The 20,955-nt window shown below is 44.6% G+C and overlaps 1 protein-coding gene and 1 pseudogene across 6 annotated transcripts in view; both read right to left on the bottom strand.

The window, feature by feature from the left end:
- BLOS2 (biogenesis of lysosome organelles complex 1 subunit-like protein) overlaps positions 1-19,093 on the bottom strand; it is a 76,046-nt gene extending 56,953 nt beyond the window's left edge. Inside the window, exon 1 of one of the 6 annotated variants that reach the window (XM_086500512.1) lies at positions 18,938-19,093. In XM_086500512.1, coding sequence (XP_086356638.1) covers positions 18,938-18,962 — 25 coding nt within the window. In that variant the 5' untranslated portion in view covers positions 18,963-19,093. The remainder of the gene's footprint in view (positions 1-18,937) is intronic. The other 5 variants (XM_086500511.1, XM_086500515.1, XM_086500513.1 and 2 more) reach the window with 5 other exon arrangements.
- On the bottom strand, positions 5,512-9,587 carry LOC147425303 (uncharacterized; annotated as a pseudogene).
- Positions 19,094-20,955: the final 1,862 nt, after the last annotated feature.

Raw genomic sequence — 20,955 nt, 5'->3', positions numbered from 1 at the left:
GACTATGCCGATGACGACGACGATGACTTTATGGCTGAAATCTGTGGTCTTCTATCTGCTGAATTTTGGGACTGTTTTGGTGGCTGAAAATGACTGTTTTGGCTGTGTTTTTATGGCTGAAAATGGGGGTATCTGCAATGCTTCTAGGGCTGAATGGTCTGTTGTCCAAGAAGGCTGAAAATGCTGCTGTTCTGATGCGGCAATGGCTGAAAACCAAAAACGCTGATCTCCTTCTGCTGAGGATTGGTTGAAAACCAAAAACGCTACGTGCTTGTTGAGCGTTAGTAAAAACGCTATGCTTGTTCTCGGTCTGCTACTGATGAAATCCAAAAATGCTAATGCATTTGGGTACTGCTGCTAGCGATCTGCAAACGCCAGGGCTTTGAGGGCTTCTGGCGATGATGCAAGCTGAAAACGTTGGCTCATGTGTATGGCGAGGATGGAGATCCAAAAACGCCAATGGTCCTGCTGGGGTTTTGCTGAGAAGGTGCCTGTTGAGCATGTGCTCCTTCTGCCTCTTCTGCCAGAAAGTGCTAACTTGGGTTTGCTTATATATTAACTTAGCAAAATTGCCCTACCTACTTTTGTTGGAAAGTCACTTGAAAATAATAAGTGAAAAATGTCAAAAATAGGGAAAATAGGCTAAATGCACTGGAAAAATCCCCTAACTGATTCTAATGGATTCTGGTGGGAATACTGATGATCATGTTGTGTGCAACCAGAGGATATGCATCTACACTAAGTGGCTGGGCATGCACGGTCTACGAATAGACTCACTAAAGTGCGAGATCACTTCTAATCTAGACTGACTGGACTGATTGAACCCTTGTCGTGCTGTAGCTTGTCCACGGACACATAGGGTTGGATGTGTCACGTGACATTTTCACTTTTTCCGGGGTGAAAGATCGCAAGAAAGCATTGTAGTTCCTACAGCAATTCGACAACATCTATGCTTTAGGGAACTATACAGAAGAATCCAAGATTTCTGGAGGAGCGGGATTTCTTAAAGATAATGCTATTCAATGGTGGAGTTCAATCGCGACATAACCGCATGCTCCAAGGACCTGGCAAGCTTTCAAGACAGTTTTTGTACGTAGTTACATGACTTCTATGTTTGAAGTGCGGATTTTGGCAGAGTGGGGCAACTTGAAAATGCTTGCCACTGAAAGCATGGACGAATATAACCAAAGGTTTCTCGACGTGTACCTTCCGGTGTGCTTCTTTAGATCTGTTCCCTTGGAGGCCCAATGCGAGCGATACACCATTAAATTACCATCACCATTGCAGGAATATTGTCTATCCAAGCAAGTCTCTACCATGCAAGAACTTATGGACCATGCCGCGGTCGGCTACAAACTGAGGAAGGGAAAGCTAGAGTTTACCACAGAAGAATCTCTAGCCACTAACCACAACTCTCGGCAACAACGAACAAATTCTCGAGAGTCTCGTGAAAATCAACCGCAAAGGCCTCGTTTGACGCCTCAACAACGAGACACCTTACTATAAGAAGGCCGATGCTTTGGATGCTTTCAAACAGGGCATAATCATTCTAATTGTCCCGAACACACTGATAGACCAGAGGAGCGGACGCCCGCACCAACGGTCGACAAAATCCCAACGCCACCTCCTGCTAAGAGAGCTAGACCCGCTATTGGACTAGTTCTTGATATTTATGGCATACGCCTTGAGAGTACAAATGAATTGTGTGGAGCATATGGCAAAGTCAATGGTTCCAAAGCCCTTATTTTCTTTGACCCCAGAGCTACAGAGAACTTCATCCATCTAGAATTCTTAAAGCAGATGCACTTTGATTATGATGCAGAGGGTGGAGAAATTGAAGCTGAGCTAGCCACAGGGCAAACTCAGAAAGTAGTACCGCTCATTGGTGCTCTTCCAGTGACTATTCAAGATTATCATGGAAAAGCTGATTTCCACATCATGAAGTTGGGCAATTGTGACGTTCTATTAGGCATGCCTTGGCATGACAAGAATGATGCGACTCTCCAAGTCCGGAACTGAACCATCACTATGATGCAGAAGGGCAAGCCAGTCGCCCTCAAAGTTCGGTTGTCCGAACAAAATCCTAAATGAACTCTCTAGTTGTTTTATAGTTAGATACTTTTGAACTTTGTTTGAGAAAGTCTTGTTTGAAACTTTATTTGAAATGGATGGTATCTATTTTGAATCTGTCTTGGTGCCGATTTGAAATGTTTGACTCTAGTTTTAATACTAGTTTCAATGATTTCCGGAAATCGCGGAGGCTGATTTTTTTTTTTTGAAAAATGATGAGCGACGCGAATTTTGCTTTTTTTTATAAAAAAAGAGAAAAGACTCTCTAAGAGAGAGAGAGAACTGATGCTTTTTATTTTAAAAAGCTTTTGGGGCTCTGCTTTTGGGCATCCCTTGTATCTCTAAATAAGTGGTGAGGGCTTCACTTCTCAGAGCATCTGGACGCAGAGTCTGAGAGTGAAACCCTAACCGCTCTCTTGTACTTTGATGATTGATTAATACAAAAAGAAATACCGAAAGGGGCGCCAGTCTTTGGGGCCAATATCTCTAGGCACGGAACTCCGCCGGGCCAGTGCAAATCTATTGTGATCTGTGAATTGTTTTGAAGTGGTTATTTGGTGCTGTCGCGGTTGATTCTTGACTTGGAGTGTCCAAGTCTGTTACAGAAGACGGAATCGAGTTAACAGAGTCTCGGATAAGGAAACTTTGGATCAGAACAATTGGCCTACCCAAAGCAAAGGCTCCGGAATAAGAGCTTACTTTGGTAAGATGGCACACTTTGTCTGGCTCATGAAGATTCACATGAGCTTAATGCTCTCGACATGCCCTATGCGAGAGGACACAAGAGGTTTAATATCCTCAGGACTAATAGCGCAAGGTTATGCGCAAGGGCAAAGACCTAGATTGATTTCTAGGAGGATTATTCTTCTCGGGATTGAGAAGGTGGAATTGAGTTAACAGATTCTCGGATGAGGAAACTTTCGATCTGTTGGAAAGACGCGAATGATGAGTTCTTACATGGCGCGTAAGTTTGATGATTGGTGAAGGATATCCTCGAGGTACTAGAGGAAGGACATGAACCGGTAAGGTAAGTATTGAATGTTTGAATTTCTGTTTATTTAATTTTAAAGTTCTTTTTTGAGAAAGGACCAGCTCAACTCACCATTGAGTAAGATTTGGAAATTTCCCGGTTTCTCCCCGAGCAGTTCAGTTGGACCTCTACAGTTGAGGACAACTGTTTATAAGTGAGAGGGATGTTGCTAAATTGGCTTTATCTTACAGAAAAATAATTCTAAATGATTTATTGGAATTTTAAGTGAGAGGGCTTTTCTCACTTGAGACATCCGAGTACAGAGTATTCCTAGTGCGTCATTTAAAGTAATGACGGGAACACTGAGAACGGGAATATCTGTAAGGCCACCAAGAACGGGTACTTTTGATGCGTTACATCGGATGGGTGATAGGGAGCATCAGAAAGAAGTATCTGACCATCCGGGAACGGACATCTCTGATGCGTCATAGGATGGGTGACAGAGCATCGTGAAGGAGATTGTACCGTAAGTTTGGTAGGAAAGGACTAGGTGATGGGTATTCCTGATGCGTCACAAGGTGGGTGACGGGTGCATTGGAAAGGGAATATCCATAGTCGGGAGGAAATTCTGAACTGTGTTAGAATTGTGCACAAGGAAAAAGCAAGCACTTGAATGAAGATTGATTCAGAGAAAACTTTGAGGAAAAACAGATGCTTTTTGAGAAAGCGGAATTGCCTTTCGGGAAAGCAGATGCTTTCTCGCGAGGAAGTCTATGTCTGCATTGCAACTGTGCATGTGATTGCATCCAGGGACACCTGGGAAGTACTGTGAAAGCATTGTTTTTAACTTACAAGGTTTTAATGACAGATTCAGACCATTTTTAAAGGTGACCGACCGCCCACTTAATAAGTGGGCAGCCATTTGATAAATAAGGCAACAGATCAGCCAGCGTTTTCTCTCTCTCTCTCTCTCTCTCTCTCTCTCTCTCTCTCTCTCTCTCTCTCTCCGGCAGAGCAGTGGAAAAAAAAAACGAAAAATAAAATTTTCAACAAAAAGAAAAAAAAACCGGCCGCGATCTCTACGCGAGCAGCTATTCGTGCTCGTGGTTAGGAGCTATAAAAGAATCACATGCCCTTACTCAGAGAGGAGGACCAATCTTTGTAAGGAGGAGATGCTACTGCAAATTTCAGCCGTAAAGAAGACGTTGCAGGTGATGCCCATGGCTGCCCCAAGTGTACCAGATGTCGCCAAGACCCAGTGCGCGAGTTCCCTCGCGAAGAAGTGCTTACGGAGCGTGTTTCCATCCCGACAAGCTGCTGTTTTTCTCTGATTTCAGCCCCTAAACGTCGTAGACGGGGCTGATTTATGAGAAGGAACCGTAGAACACACCTCTTTTGTGTGTAGGATTGGAAGAGAGGATTTTCTATGGAGAGATCTCTTCCGGGGAATTGCTTTTCGAGAACGGAGTTGCGTTTCGAGCGTCGAGACTTTGAAGGTAAAGATTTTCATGTTATGAACTCTTGAGTATTTTTTTGCAGGTGTACTTCCTCTTAGTGAGGGAGTAGGAGCAGAGGAAGGTATGAGCCTCTGCAGGAGAAAAACACTTTGAGGAACTAGAGCCGGATCAGCCCAGGGGTTTCGTACCCGAGTTTGGGAAGTAGATCCACGGATCAGAGAGAGGTAGTCTCTCAAGTTGCCATCCGGAAGTTGGGATTCCCAAAGTAAGGACTTCGTGTCCGGGAAAGCAGAGTTGTTCTGCGGGAAGAAAACTCTGGAAATAGAGTTGGGAAAGAGAGTTGCAGGGATGTCATGCCCTGAGTCTGGAAGGTGAGATCCAGAGGCGAGAACCTTGATTCTCGAGGAATTGGAATATGGAACGGAAGTTCCTTGGAATAGGGTTTTGCCCTAGGAATCGGAAGTTGAGGCTTCCGGAAACCATCAAGTCTTATTCTAGAACGAACGTGGTAATACGTTCGGTTCAAGTGCTTGTATAGACTTCTCCTTAGTAATAAAGATACTATTACAGGGGGGGATCAGCCCATCTTCTGGTCCCGGTACTGTGTCGATCTTCTCACTTTATCTCTCTCTCTCTATCTATTTCTCTCTATATCCTCTGGCTTCAATATTAAGTGATAAATTTTATTTATCCGAGTATATTTTATATTGCTATGCGCTCCCGTTTGTGACACTTAGATCCACATTGCATCATAGCCTCACGAACTTGCATCAACATCTTGTACCAGATTTGTGCAATCAATAGCATAGACTTCTCTCGCCATCGAGAGGGGGGCCCTTGGAGGAGGGTTTGACAACTTGTCTGGTGTCAGATTCTTCTCTCTCTATCTCTCAGTCTCAGTACTTTCATGCAACTTGTTTGTGATCATTGCACTCTCTCACTAAAGGAACGGAAGGCTCTCCCTTCCGTTAGTAAAAGAAATCCTTGAGCATAGTTCGGAGCACTCATCTTGAGCAAAGTTCAACATTCACTTCCATTGCACCTTGCACCAAATATGAACCAATGACTAAGGTTGCAGAGAAAGAGGCCTCCAAGGATAAAAATAAATCCAAGAAATCTCATAAGAAAAAATCTTCTACCCCTCAAATGTATGTTGAGCAAAAGGGAGAGTATTACAAGCAAGGCAAGTGCTTAGAGATCGGACACATTTTGGCAAAGCGTCCAAAGGAGTAGAAGGACGAATAAAAACTAGAATCATCTAAAGCGGTTGAGGAGCGAGCAAAGAAAGGGAAAACCAAGGCCGAGCTTGTTCCAGATTTCATGGGACGCCTGAGAGTTAGTCTGATCGCAACGTTGAGCTCAGTAAGACGTGGAGTGCACATATCCAACGTCTGGGACTCTCTCTCTCTCTCTCTCTCTCTCTCTCTCTCTCTCTCTCTCTCTCTCTCTCTCTCTCTCTCTCTCTCTCTCTCTCTCTCTCTCTCTTTCTGTTTGCTAGCGTTTTGGTGTGCCAGTGACTAGCGTTTTCTCTCTCCACATCGATCTCACCTCTACTGGTGTTATACCTTGCGATCTCTCTCTGTCATAGTCACCACCCGAAACAGAAATAGAAAAACCGGTGTTTCGGAGTTTCGCCCGAGGCATAAATGGTTGAGAAACGACACTTTTTATTTCCAATTTGTAAACAATGTATTTCATAAAACAAGTATCATAGGAGGGGCCATATGTGTATTCAAAATTGAAAAATGAGAAGACCTAATTCAAACGTTACAAACTTAATGCTCAAACATAGAAACGGTAAACCAGTATAAACCTATTGGTTTACAACTTAGCACTTCTTAGAATGGTTTACAAACTTAATGCTCAAACATAGAAACGGTAAACCAGTATAAACCTATTGGTTTACAACTTAGCACTTCTTAGAATGGTTTTAAACAAGAACCTAGTACTTCATGGTGTGATGAGTCAAACCAAGATACAATCACATATGATACATGTAAGTTTGTAACATATGACATGTCAAAATGTCAAAAGCCATGACTCATAGTATCCATGATCCAAAACATCAATGTCATAAAACCCGGTCAAAGGTCAGAGTCCTAATATGTCTAATACATATTACTGAAATCACTACAAACATAAGATAGGGTCCATAATCAAAATAGTAGGTCATAATGTGAATGATCATGCTCAAATATGAGTGGTAAGCATCATCCTCAGCCTCATCCTCTTTGCAACCCCACTGGAAGAAGAGGAAGAGGACTCTTTTGAACTCGCTAAAGATACAACTGCACTAGTGCCAGCAACTTGAGCAACTCTCCTTGCCGCCGCTCTCCCCTTGTATCATGAGCTGGAGCAATAGCCTCCTCATAGAGCAAGGCATACAAATCACGCTCGTGCTGTGGGATATCTGGAATGTCACGCACCCTCTCAATGTCAATTGTATCGACATTGACCTGTGTAGGCTCGGGGGAATCAGAAAGCTTCTCGAGCAATTGTAAGTTGCAATTACAAAACACCAATCGCTCAAGTGGCAAGGTTGTCAGCTTATTTATCTTCTTTGTATGGAAGAGGGCCAAATGACTCCAATTTCTCTTACAAGGACCAACAACACAATCTTGTGAGAGGACTCGAATGGCAAGGCGTTTCTGCAAACAACACATGACAATAAAGGGGGACAACTGCATTAAACACTTGGTTTTGCAAAGCTTAATGGCAAAGCCTAGAATGTATTGTGGGATATTAAGAAAGTGTATTTACCAAAGTAGGTGCACAATTCCCATACTTCTCCCACAATGAGACATGCTGGAGCTGTCTGTCCCGAAGCTTTGCAATGGCTCGACCAAAGTGACTGCTTTGATTTCGAAAGGCCAACAAATCATCTTCTATTCTTCTTGCCATCGTTACATCACCTCGCGTGTACTATGCCACATACTCTTGAAATCCCTTGTCTAGCTCATCTGACAGAAATTGGTCTTCACTATGCCATAAAGGGTGTAACACATGCGCCACAACATGGATTGGTTTGTGAAACCAATTCCATCGTGATTCCCACACCTCTCTCAACTCATCAACCTTGTGACATTGATTGGCATGACACATATGACATAAACAAAGGGGCAAATAAAATTCAGCCAATTAAAACATGAGATTTGAAGTAGCTACAAATGAGATAGGACTTACTTGTCCGATGGAAAGTATGTTTTCCTGCTGAGAGCTTCCCCAATTTTATCTATGTACTTGTAGAGTAGGTCTAATGTCCTTCCCGCCATGTCGGTGATGTGTAGAACCGTGTAGATTGGATTCAGGGATTTTACCAATGCCTCCGTCTCCATCCACCAAGATTCATCGAAAATATTACGCCGAAACTCAGTAATGTCATTCCAAGCAAGCCATTCATCACAGCTAATTGTGCGTATAAGATTTTGCCGCACTCTAATGAGACGCTCAAGCACAATGAACATGTAACCAAACCTAGTGGAGGAGGGCTTCAAGAGCTCCAAAGTACTATTGGCACGCAACATGCCGAGTGCTTTAGGCCTCTTAGTCACAAACTTGACCATTTTTCTAGCAGTAGCAAAGAGCTCACTTACCCAAGGTATATTGCCAATATCCTCAATGAGCAAGTCCAAGGAATGAGAAGCACAAGGTGTCCACACAATGGTAGGAAACTCATTTGCCAACATGTGTCCTGCTGATACACAATTGTTGCCATTGTCAGTCACTACTTGCACAACATGCTCTTTTCCAATCGCCTCGATGATCCTTTTAATTTGTCCAAAGATGTAAGCACCTGTAATAGTGACACCAGCACCTGAAGTATCTATGGCCTTCCAAAACATAGTTCCCTTGCATGAAGAAATCAAGACATTGTAGACACTTCTCTTGCACACGTCTGACCAATTGTCACAAAGAATATTGCATCCATACTTCTTCCATGTTTCCTTCAGGAAATCAAGCTGAGCGTCTACACTTATCTTCTCCTACTTAAGCTCTCGTGTTCGCAATGTCTCAAATGAAGGACCTTCTCACTCACATCCTATGCGACTCACTGCCCTCATTGTCCTCTTCCATTGCTTTGTTCTGGCCACATTGAATGGAATATCACATCTTATGAAGAGGCGTGTCACCTCACAGGTAGCTATCTTCATAGCTTGCTTTTGAATGCTAGCTTTAATGCTTGCAGATTGGAGAGTGATCGGCCCCTTTTTACCTCCATCAACATTAGGCAAAGGAGTCCTTTTTCCATGAGAAATGGATCACGCACCTGCACTTCCTGCTGTGGACTCCAACCGACTTCTTTTTGAGCTCAATTGGCTTGCTTCTCTTGCACTTTGACTTGTTTGAGTCTCCTCTTCAATGCCGACCAAAGCCAAGCGTTTTGCTTTCCACTCTGTAAGGCCAATTTTCACATCAGCTAGGACGTGTTCACAAGGTGCCATATCCTTGCCAAGTACATGCCCAAGATGATCTTTCACTCGAGTTACAGTCCCCATCTTCTCAAGCCCACAAAAGTTGCATCTCCATTTTTTTGAGCCCCCTCTTCCTCCATAGCATGCCAATTTGGTCACATACCTCCAATATGGGTCTGTCATGGTGTGCGTGAAGACCTAGGAGCCGTGCAAGGTACGCACACAATGCACACGCTCAGCCCATAAAACCCACACACTGTCACATGTGACATTAGGCACTTAGATAGCCTTAGATGGCAATGCAGAGCACATAGGATTAGGAGCGCAAAGAGGAGCGCACACAAGCAGAAATGTTTTAAAAGAATGACATTCCAAAACGCCGTTTCAGCCAGTCTGAAATGGTAGGGAAACTCCGTTCCAACGAGTTTGCGTGCCCGTTCAGTGGGCGGTACGCACTAGGAGCTTGACAAAGAGGAGATCCATCGCGATAGATCCGAGATCTATTGGCTGCCCATCACGGAGAGGTGGTTTGCTCGCGGTTGCAAACAAGTTCATCACCCGATTCACCCTTTTCCGTTGCACTTTTGACATGGTATTAGAGCCACGACGTCCTCTCGAATTGGATCAGTGATTTGTGCAAGTTTGTGGTGCTGATTTTTCGCGACGAAAGGAGACGGTTTGCTGTTTTTTCTGCTGTTTTCACTCTTTTGGGGCTGATCTCGGCTGAAGTGGGCAGATTTTCAGATTTTAACTTCTACATCAACCTAGCCTTACCACATGCCTAAATTCTCCAACACCATGGAGAGGAGTGATGATTCTGAAACCAATTCAGCCCGAGGTGACGAACTACATCATGAGGATGGGATCGGTAGCGGTGAGACCACTGTCAACGAGGAATGGGGAGACTGGTTTGAGTTCTATTTTAGCGTAGGTGATCAATGAATCAAGATACCTACACTCCCTACCTTTCCCTCGGATCGGCAATTGAATGGAGACAACTATGCCTTTTGGAAAGCTACCATGATGACGGTCTTCGACTCTTACGGGCTTGGAGGTTTTGTCTCAAGCGACTTTCAGAAGCCAAAGGACTTGATGGGAGCGAAGTTATGGGAGCGTGTCAATGCTTGGATCTGGTCTTTCATTATCCTCAACAATACACCATCAGTTATTAGCCATATATGATTGATGAAAGATGCGAAGTTGATTTGGGATCGGCTTTCTTCCCTTTATGATCGAGTTCTCCAATGAAGCGGATAGCCCTTGAGGTGCAGTTGAGGACCATGGATGCGAAGCACTCTTCCATGCAAGATCATATCAACAAGATGCATGAGCTTCAATAAGAGATACTTCATGTGGGAAAGCTTATTAGTTCAGAGGATATGTCCATCCAGCTTTTGGCCCAATTGCCTTCTCGGTACACCAACTTCTATTCTTCCTTGATTATGAGTGGCCGATTGAAGCGGAGCTATCTCTTGGGACGAGATTGTTCCAATGGAATTGGACCAAGAGGAGCGGTTCAATACAGGGAAGAAGTTCGGCTCTGAAGGCTTGACCAGTTCTTCCAACAACAAGAAGAAGCAGAAGGGTAAGAAGAAAAGCAACAACACCAAAGACAAGAAGAGTGATGCTGAGCGTGAGGCCTTGAAGCGGAGCAACATTGCAACAATTGTGGTGAGAAGGGGCATTATTGGAGAATGCGCCAAAGCGAGTTGGAGATGCTTCGACTTCTCCGACGGCAGTGGTGCAGCCACCCGCCTTTGTTCATTTGGAGATTCTCCCCTTGATGGACTCTCCACGGACATCGGAGGCTACGATGGCTCTTGCGGGTCGAGATGATCGTGATTGGATTCTTGACAGTGGTGCCTCACGGCACATGACACCTTCGAAGGGTCTTTTGTCCAACATGCGACGACACTGCTGTATCATTTTCATTGGCGACAAATCTGAAATTCCTATTCACAGCGAGGATTCCATGGAGCTCATTCCCAACGACAGAGGAGGTATGCATACCTCCAAGGTACTTTCTGCTCCAAAGTTGGGAGTTCATCTTATGTCTGAGAGGATTCGATATCTATTCGGGATCGGCAATCCGGCAAAGAGGTCAGAGGGGGCTCGATAGAGAACGGACTCTACAGGCTCCATGCTCTTTCTTCATCAACTCGGATACCCATATGTGGTCTTTGGCATTACATGTTTGGTCATTTGAACAATGGTGCTCTTTGGCTTGCTTTTCGTGAGCAGATGCTTACAAGCTTACCATATGTTGGGAGTAAGCATGGGAAATGCATTACTTGCATTCGTGGGAAGCAACATTGAGAATCTATTCAGAGGGTTGCTACACGCTGAGCCATTGCCGTATTTGAGTTGGTTCACACCGACCTTTGTGGACCTATGCAGACCCCTTCCCTCTGCAAGGCTCTTTAATTCATGTTGTTGGTGGATGATTTCAGCCGCTTTACCAAGGTGTATTTTCTACAACACAAGCATGAGGCATTTAGCCTCTTCAAGAATTGGTGTGGAGAAGGAAAGCAATCAAGTTTTCAAGACTATTCGATCGGACAAAGGTGGGGAGTTGACTTCCAATGCTTTTATTCAGTTTTGTGCAGACCAGGGCATCAAGCGAGAGCTTGCAAATACCAGTTGACCTTTAGAGAATGGAATTGTGGAGCGGAAGAGTAGGATAGTGGTAGAAATGGCACCGACCATGATTGAGCATCAAGGTTTACCAAAGTCCTTATGGGCAGAGGCAGTTGCCACGGCTGTCCACACCATCAACCGATCTCCAACCTCTTCAGTTCCTAAGAAGATACCATTTGAAGCCTATTTTGGTAAGAAGTCCGACGTCTCCCACTTTCGGATTTTTGGGAGCGATGCCTATGTCCATGTACCTAAGGAGCAAAGGGGGAAGTTCGACCCCAAAACCCGGAGAATGATTTTTGTTGGCTACAACTCTTTCCAAGGGATATCGACTCTATGATCCAAAGAAAAGGGATATTGTACTCAGCCGTGATGTCTTCTTCGACGAGATTTTACCTTCAGAGGGGGCTTCCGCTCCCAAGTCTTCCACGACGACCCTCGATTTGCCGATACTTGGAGACCCGGATTTTGATTTGCCTCTTGATGAGCCCTCTTCTCCTACCCCTGTCCCTCGGGCTTCGGAGGAGCATACACCCATTCCCGATGATGCAGATGACAGTGGTTCTCATCGTAGTGCCGAGTTAGAGCCAGGTATACCAGTAGCTTTTCCCCTGGGGAGCTCGACCAACAAGTTACCAAAGTGGCTATTGGAGACTTCGCAAGATTCAACAACTTTGGATTTTCCACCTGATTGGCGTGAAGCCCTACATGATGATCTTAGCGACTTCAACTTACTACAGGTTTACTATGCTTTGATGTCCAGAGTGATCAAGGATAGAGATCCTCTTCTTGATTCGATCAAGAAGAACAACACTTGGGTGTCTTGGGTGTTGGTATTATGGCTTGCCAAGCGGAAAGTGATTGGTGTCAAATGGGTCTACACGACCAAGTACAAATCTGATGGTTCTTTGGAAAAGCACAAGGCAAGACTAGTTGCCAAAGGCTTTTCTCAAAAACCCGGTGTATGTTGGGGTTAAGGCCTATGTGCCTTGACCGGTCGCCCAGGTCATGGGCGCCCGCCCACTGTTACCCTATACTTATAGTGAGTATACTGTATAGGGGGAGCTGCCACTTCACTGTCTCCCCACCCACATCGTGTGTGTGTCTCCTTCTCTCTCTCTCTCACTCTCCGTCTGTGGTGCTCCCCGATCCCCTTCAATTGGTTTTGCGCTGGCTGATGACGTTGCAGGCTGTACGGATTTCCGTGATGTACGTTGTTAGCTTTTGGCATTGCTTTTTGGACCAGAAGCTTTTGAGTTTGAAAGGTTTTCATGTAAACTGCTTTTTACGCCATGGGCCTTTAAATATGAGGCTAGGGCTCATTCTTTGGCATGCTTCATGGAGAAGGTGCAGAGTCTGGAGTACCGGTTTGTACTGTGTTGATGCAATATAAAGAAATACTGAAAGGGGCGCCAAGGTTTGGAGCCAATACTCTCTGGGGTGGAATTCCGCCACTCCGTGTCGCATGTCGTCTCTCTCTTTCAGTTTAGTTGTTATTGAAGTGCTAAAAGTCTTTTTAGTCTGTTCTTTTCTATTGGCACGTGGTGCTCGCCTTGTGACACTACGAGGATGGAGTGTTCGGATTGGGGTGGACATCCAGATGGACGATGGTCGACTACAGGTTATACCTTTTCTTTTGGCACAGGAGTAGTTTCATGGAGCAGCAAGAAACAACTAACAATTGCCTTGTCTTCCACAAAGGCAAAGTACCTTGCTGTTTATAGTGCTACATGTGAGTCGGTGTGGATTTGAAGGTCACTTTTGGAGATGGGCCTTCCGTAGCAGACGACCATTATGTACTCAGACAACCAGAGTTGTATAGCCATCACAAGGAACCTGTTGTTCCATGCCCAGACCAAGCATATAGAGATACAGTACCATTTTGTTCGTGAAAAGACCAAGGATGGCTCTATCTGCCTAGAGTACCTCCCGACTTTGAATAACCCTGCTGACATCTTCACCAAATCTCTTCCACAGGCGACAGTATTCTCTCATGCCAGGTCCCTTGGACTCGTTTCCCATCCAGGAGCTGAGAGGGGGTGTTAGAGTTAAGATTCTTGTCCGGTGGTGACTCGAGTATCTCCCAGGAGCAGATTAGGGAGTGAGGGTTGTTTTGTGGCTGTGCTTGGTCGTACTTGAGATAGACATACCTGTTCACGGCAATGCACTTCACTATGTTGCTCACCCGGTAGGCTGGCATGAGGTGGGACCCCCGTTCCTAGGGTTTCTTGGGGTCAGAGTCTCGAGTCTTGTGCAGTTCTGCTATTAAATATGTGTCCTAGGTCACTTTCAATGAGTTTTACATATTAGCATTTAACGCCATTTATTGGGATCGTGGGATTTCTGCACTAGGTAGGGCAGACTTCAAGATTGCCTATATATGCAGACCAACCCCTTGTACTTTTGGCATGTTATTCAGTGCAGAGATCCAGCATTTGGGTCTCTCTCTCTCTCTCTCTCTCTCTCTCTCTCTCTCTCTCTCTCTCTCTCTCTCTCTCTCTCTCTCTCTCTGACTCTAGCGAAGCTCAACCAAGCCATTCACCCAACTAGGTTCGACCCCGACACAATCGAGAAGGTTCACCACAACAGTCGCATCAACCAAGGCATTCTTGTCTTAAAATATAAAGAGGCACGCATCGCGCTTCTACAACAAGCAAGACTCCACGAGGGCACTAAAATCTGGATTAGTGAGGCCTTAACACTCGCTCAACTTAAAGTCAAGAAGCAAGAGCTTCAAAAATAATGAGATGCATTAGCAGCAGGCAAATGGGCCATATACCAAGGTGGCAAGGCTATCACTGAGGAGTTTCGGGTCCCAAAAACCCCCAAGCCATTTCCCTTACCCACTTCCTCTTCCCCTCTCAAGTGACATATGTCACAATTTTGTTGTATCCACATTTAGTTATGTTCTCCATGTACTCTTTTAGCAAGAGCCCGACAATGTATGTTCTCTTTGTCCCATAGGTCATATTTGACCTCCGAGGACGATAATGAAATCTATCTATCTCTAGCGTTTCTGTCTGCTAGTTTGGTGTGCCGGCGACTCCTCTCTCTAGCGTTTTCTCTCTCCACGTCGATCTTACCTCTACTGGCGTTTTTACCTTGCTCTCTCTCTCTCTCTCTCTCTCTCTCTCTCTCTCTCTCTCTCTCTCTCTGTGTGTGTGTGTGTGTACCTAGTGCTCTCTCTCTTTTGTGGTGTACACACCCTCTCGGTGTTGCATCGTGTGCGGTGAGTTCGTGTGCCCGTTCAGTGGGTGGTACACGCTAGGAGCTTGACGAAGAGGAGATCCGTCGTGATAGATCCGATATCTATTGGCTGCCCGTCACGGAGAGGTGGTTTGCTTGCGGTTGTAGACAAGTTCATTACTCGATTCACCCCTTTCCGTTGCACCTTTGACACTCTCTAGAAGATCTAGCATGTGTAGATTGCAAAGCGGCTCTCCCTGGTAGTTGTACCTTTGTCAAGAGCAATAGAGAAGAAATACCAAAAGGGGTGTTACGGTTTTGGGTCAAGAGGCCGATACAAGTGGAACTATTTCGCTTTTTAATTTTACATCTAGGATGATCTCTCTGTCTTTTTCATTCTTCAATGTTACTTTCCTAGCCGAATAGTCGATCGCGACATGGTTTTTGTGGAGCCAGGGTACTCCCAAGAATACATCAAACCCCTCTAATGGCATGATATAGAAGTCCTTGTGTCCTAGATGCCCCTAACAATGCAACCATAATTTACCAATGACATGTATAATGGCGACATCATGCTTCCGTGTTACTAAAACCGCATCCATTTGTGGTGCCATTTCTTCAAGTGTTATTCCTAGTCGAGCGGCCAATTCGAGTGCCTTGTCTCCTCCGTCGAATGATTCAAGGACTTCTTGATCGCGTACTTTGTCCCACTCTCTGCAAAGCTCTGTACTCTTATCCATCTGCTCTAGGGTCGCTCCCACAAAATCTAGAACCTGTTTGCCTTTGTCTTCCTTTCTTTGCACGCTCCTGTGTAGATTTCAAAGTTTTCGGTTTTTCCTCAACTTACTCCCTTAGTGCTTTCTTTGGACACTTCGCAAGGATGTGTCCTTGTTTCCCACAACTGTAATACTTGCCCTCTTGATGGTACTCTGCACGTTGCTCTACGGATAATTTCAGGCCGGTGTGTTTCTTCTTCTGTTGCTTGCCCTTCTTCTTTGTCGTCGAAAGAATCCTTCCTTGTTGAGATGAGCATTGGCTTATTTGAGGGATAGGTCAAAGAGTTGGAATGCATACCAAAGCCTTCCTTGGCGTGTGCCATAAGCCTTTGAATGGTTTGTGACTTTTGTTGTGTAACAATAGGGTTGACCACCAAGCCTGTGCATTACCTTTAACTCTAGGTTTACCATTTACCCCAAAAAAGTGCAAAATACTTCCCCCCCCCTAAAAAGTAGTAAAAAGCCGCAAAAATGGCTTAAAATATGACAACATACACGTTTTTGACGCGTAAAATTAGTCGACAATCTTTTTTCTAAAAATAGTACATGCATAGATTTTCATTGTATACACGTCCATGTATTTTTCAAAAAAGTTTCAATGTGCTTTGAAGGTTTTTAAGGAGTCTACATGGGATATGAAATTTTTTGAGCAATTTTTGTTCGATTGTTCCTAAAAGATAGCTCTTGAAAAATAGTAATTTAATATGAAAATTTTTATGTATATATTTTTTTCAACTCCTTACATGCTTTGAGAACAAATCCTTAAAATCTTTTGGTGAGGTTTTCTATGGCGTATGAGAACAAGAATTTACAAAAACGTTTCTTATACCCACATAAGTGGCTTGTGTTCACATAGTCCTAGTGTTGAGAAAAGATGTCGCCTTTCATGCCTTGGAAACTTCCAAGAAATGACCTCCAGAAAAAGCGAAGTCGAATTGCTGCATGTATGCAAGGCTCGATTGGTATGAGTGAACCTCGTCAAGTGGTTGATTCTTCAGATACTTTGCGTACTTTGGGTCCTTCGAGTACTTGATCATCCTTTTGGCACAAGTGCGTTTTTCAGGATTTCCATACATTGCCACGTTAGCAAGCCTTTGCATTCCGCGATGTTCATACAGCTTGCCACGTCATCAGCTCACGTTGCTTTTATTTCAAGGGTTTAGGCCCCTCGGCCGGTGATCTTTTAAGTTGGGAGGGTAAGGGTTAGGTTTATGAAAACCGTAAATCTCTGTTGTTACCACGTTACCAACTTGTGATAGTAGGAGAACTAGTAAGTGAACAAAGATCTTGGAGCCTGTAGAGACCTTGCTCCATTGTGCCCCCTCTGACCTCCTTGTGAAAGTCTAGATCTTGTATGGACATTGCATCCGCCATGGAGACCTCTTCCATGCCTAACTTGCAGACATCATGCACTTACATGAGATGGAAATTCACCTTTGGAGCATAATGAACCTTGGACGTATGCATACCCTATCTGGAATCAACTCCATGGTACCCTTGCTGTGAACAGGAATCTCCGGTTTGTTGTTGATAAAAATGAAACCACAGTGTCATTGCAAGTTGGATAATAGATCCTTCAAAGATGTCATGTGCCGTGGTCCAAGATCCAACTCCAAGAATCTCAAACTGCAAGAGCTGTCTCAATGTCTGATGCTCGTGGAGAAGTCTTTGAAGGTAGCATGTCCAGATGAACAAAGGCTAGGTGTAAGTCGTTGAGAAAAGCTGAGTCGACATCCATCTGAAACACGGACTCTCAAGAAAGAGAGCAAGGGCAAACATTGTCCGAATGGTTGCCATCGTCGCAATCGGTGCGAAGGTCTCGTGTAGTCCACGCCATGTCTCTAAGAGAAGTTCTTGGCAACGAGTTGTCGAGTTGTGCTGTCACAAGTTTGTGACGTGGCATGCCGAATCTAAAAAGATTGGCTGAGAAGTATGGCCTAGGAGGTTAGGGTTTTAAAAACCTAACCCCTACCAACTTGAAGAGCACTAGCCGAGGAGCCTTAACCCAAAAAGACAAAAGTGGAAGGGTTGATTTAAGATTTCCGTAAACTACGTTGATTGCCATGTACGGATTTCCTCCTTCTCTCTCTCTCTCTCTCTCTCTCTCTCTCTCTCTCCCTCCTCACAAAGGAGGTTAAAAACCAAGTACAAGAGATCATCTCTCGCAAGGTCGAAGATCGAGTGGCATCGGCGCTACGCGAACACCAACAGCAAGAGGTTATCGCCCTCAATGTTCACATTGGCGGTCTTCCAAACGATTGGAAAGGGGAAGGGGACCTCAATCACGAGTCCTTTACCCGCATCCAATCTGTAATCCACATGGTCCAATGGGATCCAACATCAATTAGTTCTCTTGCACACGAGCATCGTACCAATCATGCCATCCTCACCTTCAAAACCAAGGCGGACCGAAGCAAACTCCTTGAACAATCAAGGCTTCTTAATGATACCAAAATATGGTTTGCGGAAGATCTCACACCCGCTCAACTCAAGCAAAAGAAGACAGAACTCCAAAAAATGCGAGAAGCGCGCACAGCAGGGAAATGGTCAGTCTATCGCGGAGGTAAAGCCATTATTGAAGAGTTTCGAACTCTCAAACCGGCTTCCCCCTCACCTCTCTCCTCATAGGTTTTTGTTTTTGTTCATCCTATCTCCCCCCCCCCCCCCCCCCCCCGCCCTCTCTTTTTTATGGACCCTCAATCCTTAACTGAGATGTATCCCGCAACCCCACACATTTTTGCAGAATCTGTTGTAATGCTTTTTTGTTCGGTCCCATAGGTCATATCTGACCTCCGTGGACGATAATTCAATCTATCTATCTATGATCTCTCTCTCTCTCTCTCTCTCTCTCTCTCTCTCTCTCTCTCTCTCTCTCTCTCTCTCTTCAAGTTCAGTTTAGTTGTTCGCAGTTTTTGTTTGTGTGTTGCTATTGATTTTTGGCTTAGAGTGTTCAAGCATGTAACAATGGTTCAAAAGGTCAGAACATTTTCCTTACGGAGGATCCGATCCTTTCTGCAACACTCATGGGTTCTAGTAGTGAATCCGACAGAGACGACACCCCTATATACAGCACAAGCGAAGGGCCTATACTTAGCACGACTAGCTGGAGACGAGCATGTGTCAGTCCCTAGTCTCTTAACCTGGTATCGTAGGGGTTCCAAGCCTTAGGAGTCATTAGAGAAGCTTTTGCATGAGGCATGCAGACACTCTTGGGCAAGATAAAGTCAAAGAAGGAGGAAGGCTTCGACTGTGGCTGCGTGCAACCCCCCCTAGCACACATTGTGACGAATTAATTCTGATCTTCACCACAAGGTGTGTGGCCACCCTCATTATGTGCTCATATAGGTGTGGATTCATTTCTGCAGCCCCGCAAGAGGAGCTTCTCTCTCTCTCTCTCTCTCTCTCTCTCTCTCTCTCTTCATCACGAACCTGTGCAGTAGCCTGCCATCACCATGTTGTCGAGCCTTGGGTTCACACCCTCCTAAGACCACCAATTTTTTAACTATGGGTTTTTAACTAGGCAGCTAGATAGTTGTTCCCACTCACGCACCTCGTAGTAGCCAGTCTCCAACGCACGGCAAGGCCTTCAAGCCTTATACATGCACCGACTTTGATCCATATCCCACCAACTATTAAATACAAAAATACAAAAAGAATCTTCCAACAATGTAGTAAATTTGAGGCTCGGCTTGAAAATATAAAGCACCACTTTGTATTCATGATTTTTTGGTAATGTAGCCATAGAGATGACGATGCAAAGGAGGATTTGGAAAGCAACAACAGATTGTGATCATGACATCAACACACAACATTCAATAATTTTTTAGAATTGAATTTGGTAAGGCCAATTGTGTTCTCTTAATTGTTGGGATCTTAGGCTCATTTGGCAAGAAGCAACAGATTGTAATCACAAAATCAATGCACAACATTCAATAGATGTTGGGATCTCATTAACCTTGGAGAAATTCTCATTCGACTCGAATTTTCATGCTTTGTTTGCTCTTTGGGAGGACTGGTATGCTTCCAATACAACGTCCTACTCAACTAGGTCGAGGATCGACAAAGTCGGTTTTATTTTACCCCTGTCTAGTTATGACTTTTGAGCATGGAAGCAAGGTACCATATGAGTGTATAAAAAATGCAAAGACCATAAGATTGACCATGGTACATCGGTCATGTTTCGACTAAGGAGCATGTAAAAAAATAAAGAGCAGGCACATTGTTATCCACGGCTACAAGTTGAATCCAACGCATACAACCACACCACGGGGTGCTGCAAATTTTGATGCCAAGGGGAGTGATTCAAGCAAGTCGGTAAGCAAGTTAGATTTACAGTTTACACTTCGGACAAGAATGGTTTGCACTCAAATGAAGTTTGATAGCTAAGTTTCTTGAGCTATCTCCTTTCAACATTACGCAATCTAAGGTACTTTTACGATTTACAGTTTACGCTTTGGACAATGTGCGCTCCTTGCCGCATTGTCGAAGCAAGGGCCTTGCCTAACACTGTGTGCGAGCCATAGACGGCTCCAAGCACACAACTAGCTTAACTAGTAAGCTCAAAAGAGGGCAATGGTGTGTCACTCACCGCTCTATGCTCCTATCGTGGAGGATTCCTCGCAACGAAGAAGAAGGAGACGCCGCTACGTCGCGCTCAACCGCTTCACCGCCGTCGTGCCGCCGCAATGCTCTCTCTCTCTCTCTCTCTCTCTCTCTCTCTCTCTCTCTCTCTCTCTCACACACACACACACACACACACACACACACACACACACACACACACACACACACACAAGGAGGTGAAGAAGAAGAAGATGGAGATGGAGATGGAGCAAGAGCACTCTTCTATTGCACAAATGAGAGAATGAGTGAATTTTAGGTTTAGTTGGCTTTTATATGAGCTCACCCCATTCACACTCGGGCGCCCATGCTTAGCCAACTAATCCCTTGAATGTCCCAGTTAGAGTGCGCCTCTCATCGGCGATCACTCTTACCCTTTTCCTATTGGTCCGACAAGCACGGTACCTGACTCTACCAAATACATAATACACGTCCGTCGTAGGTGATGGGGTGTCCGTGAGCCGTGAGGGTTAACATGCCCCCCTTCCTGATGTAGATTCCGTCCTCGGAAGCTATTGAGTTGAAGCTCGTTCGTCGAGGTGGAAGAGCATTTGAGATGAATGTCCTTAGCCTTTTTCAGTCACTGCAAAATCAAACAACATTGGCACAGTAATTGCATTCTCATAAGTGATTAAAAAGCATATGCAGTTTTAGGTAGACAAATTGATTGGTAAAAGAATTTCAAAAAATTTGTCAGCAATGAACATTAAATTGCAATGTAATCAAATGCATAAACAGATGTAAAGGTAAAAAATTAAACAAGTCTGGGGTCGCTAATTTGACGGTCGAAAGGCATTAGAGATCGAATATTAATACCATGGGTAAGC

The sequence above is a fragment of the Adiantum capillus-veneris genome, chromosome 25, assembly GCF_014529385.1.
Source record: "Adiantum capillus-veneris isolate H3 chromosome 25, ASM1452938v2, whole genome shotgun sequence".
Classification (NCBI taxonomy): domain Eukaryota; kingdom Viridiplantae; phylum Streptophyta; class Polypodiopsida; order Polypodiales; family Pteridaceae; genus Adiantum; species Adiantum capillus-veneris.
This window is presented reverse-complemented; position numbering and strand designations above follow the sequence as displayed.